This window comes from Coffea eugenioides, chromosome 2 (assembly GCF_003713205.1).
Source record: "Coffea eugenioides isolate CCC68of chromosome 2, Ceug_1.0, whole genome shotgun sequence".
In the NCBI taxonomy this organism is placed as follows: Eukaryota; Viridiplantae; Streptophyta; class Magnoliopsida; order Gentianales; family Rubiaceae; genus Coffea; species Coffea eugenioides.
The window spans coordinates 18,527,678-18,533,256 of NC_040036.1; the positions used below are offsets into that span (position 1 = coordinate 18,527,678).

Consider the following 5,579-nt stretch of genomic DNA (forward strand, 5'->3'; position numbering starts at 1 on the left):
TGTTTAATTGGGTACAATGATTGCTAACATAGTTTTGACAGTGGCCAATGCCTAAATTTCTCTTGGGAAAAGATGAACAAATTAAGTTGAACTGGCAATGGTTTATAGAGTTCTGGAGTCTGATTCATTCTAATAGTTAAAGTGGCGCCGAGAATATAATGGTTGTACGCCATTAGCCTGGAGCTATCGTTCTATTTTGCTCAATACGGTCAGGGTTTGAGTGATAAAGCTTTCAATTTAAGAAAAAAAATGCGAGTTTTCTGTGCACAATTTTCTTTAATTTTTATTCACTCGATCTAATTTTCCGGTCAAAGTAACAAAGAAACCTTTATAATTGTGACAAAAAAGGATGAAAATATTTGCACACCAGAATAACTGGAATTCATCGCCCGAGCTTCACTAACAAAAAATAATAATAATAAAGAAAACAAAACCAGAGAGGTGATCACTGATTGTAAATATGAATTAAATTAGTGTTATGGATTGGGCCCTGGAGAGTTGGAAAACTTTCGATTGAAAGGGAGAGGCCGGGGGGCAAATTCGTCACGTTTCGCAGAAAGAATCTCACAACTGAATTCTGTTTCTTTCCTCGGACAACTTTCCCGCCTCTGGTTTGTTAGAGCACTCTCCATTCTCCAATCTCCACTCCAGGTACGTGTCTATATATATATATAGAGCAAGTACAGTAGCTACGGAGGAGACTATCACCATTCTGCAATATTTTCTCTCTCTAGAAAACAAGCATGGCTGCAATCTCTCTGAAACAGAAACCTCTAGTCCTCGCCTTCGTCCTCTACCTCTCCATCTCCGCCACTACCTCTGCCTTCACCTCCTCCGCTCCTTCGTTCCCGCCGTCTGTAAATCAACCAGAGCTCCTAACTTACCCAACCACTCTCATCGCTTCCATCCTCTCCACTCTCGGCTTCCAGGAACTTTCCTCCGCCGCCGTGGACGCCAATCTCTCTACCTCCACTCCGATCACCATCTTCGCACCTTCCGATTCCTCGCTTCTTACCTGTCCTTCGTGTTCTCTCCCTCTCCTTCTCCAGGAACACGCCGTTCCAGGCCTCTACCCAAATCATTTCCTCCGCAACTTAGCTTTTGGCACCAAGCTCGAAACCCTAGCCTCCGAACACTGCCTCACCATCACCTCCTCCGCCGCTCAAAATGTCTCTACCAGAGTTGTTTTCGTCAATGGAGTTGAGATCTCGGAGCCGGATCTCTTCAACAATGGCGTCTTCTTGATTCACGGCTTGCGAGGATTCGTCTCTCATCTCTCCCCGCTCTCTTGCAACGTCGAGCGCATGACTACTCTCTCGTTTCCGCAGCCGTGGCTTCACAAGTCGCCGCTGTCGTCCATCATGCGCCTTATGCTAAAAGACGCCATTATCAGGCTCCGTTTCGGTGGCTACAGCATTGTTTCTCTCGCGCTGAAAGTTAAGTTCGGAGAATTATCCGAACTGAAGTCCATGACTGTGTTTGCTCTTTCATCGCCTACCTCCACCTTTTTCCACCAGAGAGATGCGACGAAAACTGGTGGTGACGGCTGCCGGCGGTGGAGGCCAGTTCTCTCCAGTGAAGATCAACTACGTGAAAGTCACCACCATGGATTTGCTGCATAACAGCAGGATTGTGGTTCATGCTGTGTCAACGGCGTTCCCCCGCATGCACCATCATCTGTCACTCACGGACGGCGCTGCTGTTGAAGAGGCCTATCGTCCGCCGTGTGATATCTCCTTGGATGGTGGATTCTGTGAGGTGGCAGCTCCTGTGCCAGCTGGCATTAGATCAACGTCTGACATCATCGGCCGTTTGGATGATCGTGATGGTCTCTAGGTTCCTAACGGAAAACACTAGTTACAATAAGCAGCAGCATGACTTGTACATTTTTTACTGTCATGATATACGATCAGCTAGCTAGAATTTCAAGCAGCTTCTTTGCTGATCGTGTTGCAACAATGTTCTTATTCATTTCACCTGACTGTATGATAACTGATGATCATTTCGAGGGCTTCGTGTTCTTTTCCTTTTCCTTTTCATGACACAATCCACTACTCAAAATTCGTACAACTGAGATGATCCACAGATTACTAAATCATCCGTGCATTCAGAGTCTTCAACCGTAGGCAAGTAGTTTCAGATTGTTGTAACAAATTAGGTCCTGCTTCATGTGCATTCAGAAGAAGAATTAATTATTTTAAGTTAACCAAGCTCCTAGTAGGGAGACGGAAAAAGCAATAACATCATCTGTCCAACTTATTTATAGGTGTACCTATAATGAGGGAAATTCTTTCGTCGCTGCAACGCCGCTACCCAGGTTCTCAAACAAGCTACAGCATTCCGCGCCAAGCCGGCACACCGTAGCTACAAACAAAACAATCCAGATGGGGAAGAATATCACATAATTAATTGATCCAGCTACGTACTCTGCCCAGATAATTGTGGTAATATGTAAATTGCCGAGAGGTGTCAAAATTGGTGCCTGCCCGTTCAATAGGGCATCATCCTCACCCCAAAACCCTGAACAAAATTACTATTTTCAAGTATATTAAAGCTAGCATATTCAGGACAAGTCTTGTCTCAAGAGCTCCAGTACCAAATGGCCGGGCTAGCCATGCCAGCTGGTATAATTAACAGCTGATTGTCTACTTGCTTCACCCATCTATCACAACTCTGCTTTGGCCGCAGTAATGAAATTAACATACTAGTGATAGATCGCAACTCTTCTTTGGCAGGCTGTAGTAATAGGATTAACACACACATATATATATATAGTACTAATAAGGAGATGCAACAATAATCGCGAGTGAGAACTGAGAAGGCAAAACTTATCTTACTACTACTGATATAGTACTGTAGACTATTGCTATTGCATGACGGATAATTGGATGACATCCCATATTCGGATCTACTATTTATTATGTGGATAACAGCCCATGTAAGTAGTACTAATTTTCTTAGTCGGAGTACGTAAGTATAAATGCATGCTCGAGTCTATATGGTATATGTGAGGATGAAGGCCCTGTACGTGATGTGGAACAGACACTTGTGTACTTGTTGGCTTGCGAATTCTTGATTTTACGATTAAGATGATGATCGACTATGCGACTCGTACGTCAACATAATAAATCTATGGCTACATTTCACCTTCAAAGAAGAGAGACTTCAAAATCATGATTCTTCAATTACTATGTTCTATTGTGACAACGAAACAGTTAATTGCCAAAACTGAGTTGCCAATTATTTCAGTTTTGGGATGTTGTAATAGACATGCAATGCAACGGGCACAGTACCAGCCAGCAAGCAAAGCAAAGCCCTGTCAAAAAAGGGTCAAAAGTCTCTTCTTGTATTGTAGTAGTAGTAGTACAAGTACAAGGGGATTACCTGGGTTTAAGGTCCTCCAGCCGCACTTCCAGTTACCAATTGGCTGGATGGTGTTGATTTATGGACTCCACCTTAAATTGTATTTTGCATCAGGATTTCGATTACCTCTGAGTGTTAATCTAACTTAGTTGTGTTGTTTCCAGTGATTTCGATTGTTGAAAAAAGTATCGGGGGACTGATCGATTTTCAAGTATACTAACATGACACGTCACGCTTTTATTCACAAACGGACCCTACAAATTTACACTTTTATTGGCCCCATCCCCCGATCCGATCCCCGTGTTTTGGGCTTTTGGTCTGTTACCTATCCACTACGGTCCAATAGTTGAAACCATTTGTCATTAGGCCCCACAGTAGGAACACGTGTTCAAAAAATTTAGAGCCCATGATCACGATCACGTGTCGAAAGTCCATCTAACCCGTCGATCTGATGCCAGCTGGCACGGGATCTTCCACCTCACACATTCCGTCCTGCCCACCCAAATTACACCTGGACCCGGACCATTCAGCTTCCTCCGCAGGGGAATGGAAATGCATGCGGTGGTGGGGAAACGGCGCCGTCAGCCCATGGACCACAATCCTGCTGTTGTGCATCACGTCCAGGCTGCTGATCCTGACGTAGTTGATCTTCATGGGGGCCAACAACCCTCCTCCCCCCGCCGTCGTCACCATCAGATTCTGTCCAATTTCCGTAGTCGGCAGCAAATTTCCCGGCAGCATTGTCACCAGTTCTGCCACCATTATCCGCCTGTTGGGCGCCACGTTGAACCAGAAGTCGGAGAGGAAGGTGGCCTGGCCTCCCCCGGAAAAGATGGAGATGTCATCCAGAGCGAACACCGTCATGGCCTTAAGCTCGGATAGCTGTTTGAACTTCATCCTCAGAGCGAGAGCCAGGACACCATAGCCTCTTACCCGCAGTCGGAGAATGGCGTCCTTCAGCATGGGGCGTATGATGGACAAGTGAGGCGACGAGGGCTAAGGGAATGAGAGGGTGGTCGTTCGGTCAATGTCGCAAGACAGTGTAGAGAGGTAAGAGACGAAGCCGTCGAGGCCATGGATAATGAGGACGCCGTTGTTGAAGAGGTCGGGACCGGTGATCTCAACTCCGTTGACGAAGACCGCAGCTGCAGCATGGGGAGAGGAGGCATTGGTGGCGGTGGTGATGGTGAGACAGTAATTGGGGGCTGGGTTTTGATCTTGATGCCGAAGGCCAAGTTGCGGAGAAAGCGAAGAGTGTAGAGGCCGGGAACGGAGTACTGGCGGAGGAGGAGAGGAAGGGAGCAAGAAGGACAGGCGAGAAGGGAGGAGTCGGAGGGGACGAAGATGGTGATGGGGGTGGAGGAGAGGTTGGCGGCGGGGACGGCGGTGGAGAGTAGTTGGAAGCCGAGGTAGTGGAGGATGGAGGTGGTAGTTGATGAGAAAGAGTATGAGAAGGCGAGAGTTGGAAAGGAAGAGGAAGGGGGAGGGACAGTGGGGAAGGGGGAGGAGGAGATGAAGAGGGAGAAGAGGATGAAGAGGAGGAGGATTTGGAGTTGGAGTTGCAGAGAGGCGGTAGGCATTGGCATTGGCATTTGTTATGGATGAATGGGATTAAATTGTTGGATGATGCTTCTGGAGATTTTGCTTCATTGAATTTTTATCAGTAAGTATTATTATGTACTAGCAGAGAAGAAGGAAAGGCTGATTCCACTTTGTATATGTGCATGCAGATGCAGGTACTACTAGTATATTATAGACGCAACCAATGAACCAACCAAGGCGGCGGAAAACATCCTCTAACTAACTAAATCGAAAAAAAAAAGAAACTGATTGATTCAGCTTCAGTCAGTGGGCCAGGTCCAGTATCACTTGGGGTCCAGTATCACTTGGGATACTCTGTTCTCCACTTATTAGGGCCATACATATATAATACCCTACTCGTCGATGTCATTTCTCCTGCTTGCATGTCAGTGACAGTTGCTGCCCCCTTCCTTCCTTCTTCTTCTCGAATACTAACTCAGGCGAGAATATTCATTTCCTTTCCTCAGATTGTTTCCTCTATACATTCAGCTAATTAAAAAGTTATATATATATATATATAAAGCAAATTATCCGGTTGGTCACTAAATTTTTGCAATCGTCGAGTTTTGATCACTTAACTATTAAAAGTCTGGTTTTGATCATTAAAACGTATAAAGTTAAGATGCTAGGCCATT

General features: G+C 45.6%; 1 protein-coding gene across 1 annotated transcript; it reads left to right on the forward strand.

The window, feature by feature from the left end:
* The first annotated feature begins 743 nt into the window (after positions 1-743).
* Positions 744-1,836, forward strand: LOC113758643. Its single transcript, XM_027301413.1, has 2 exons — positions 744-1,465; positions 1,518-1,836. Exons 1-2 carry the CDS (start codon positions 744-746, stop codon positions 1,834-1,836), a joined length of 1,041 nt encoding a protein of 346 aa, XP_027157214.1.
* The last annotated feature ends 3,743 nt before the right edge of the window (positions 1,837-5,579 follow it).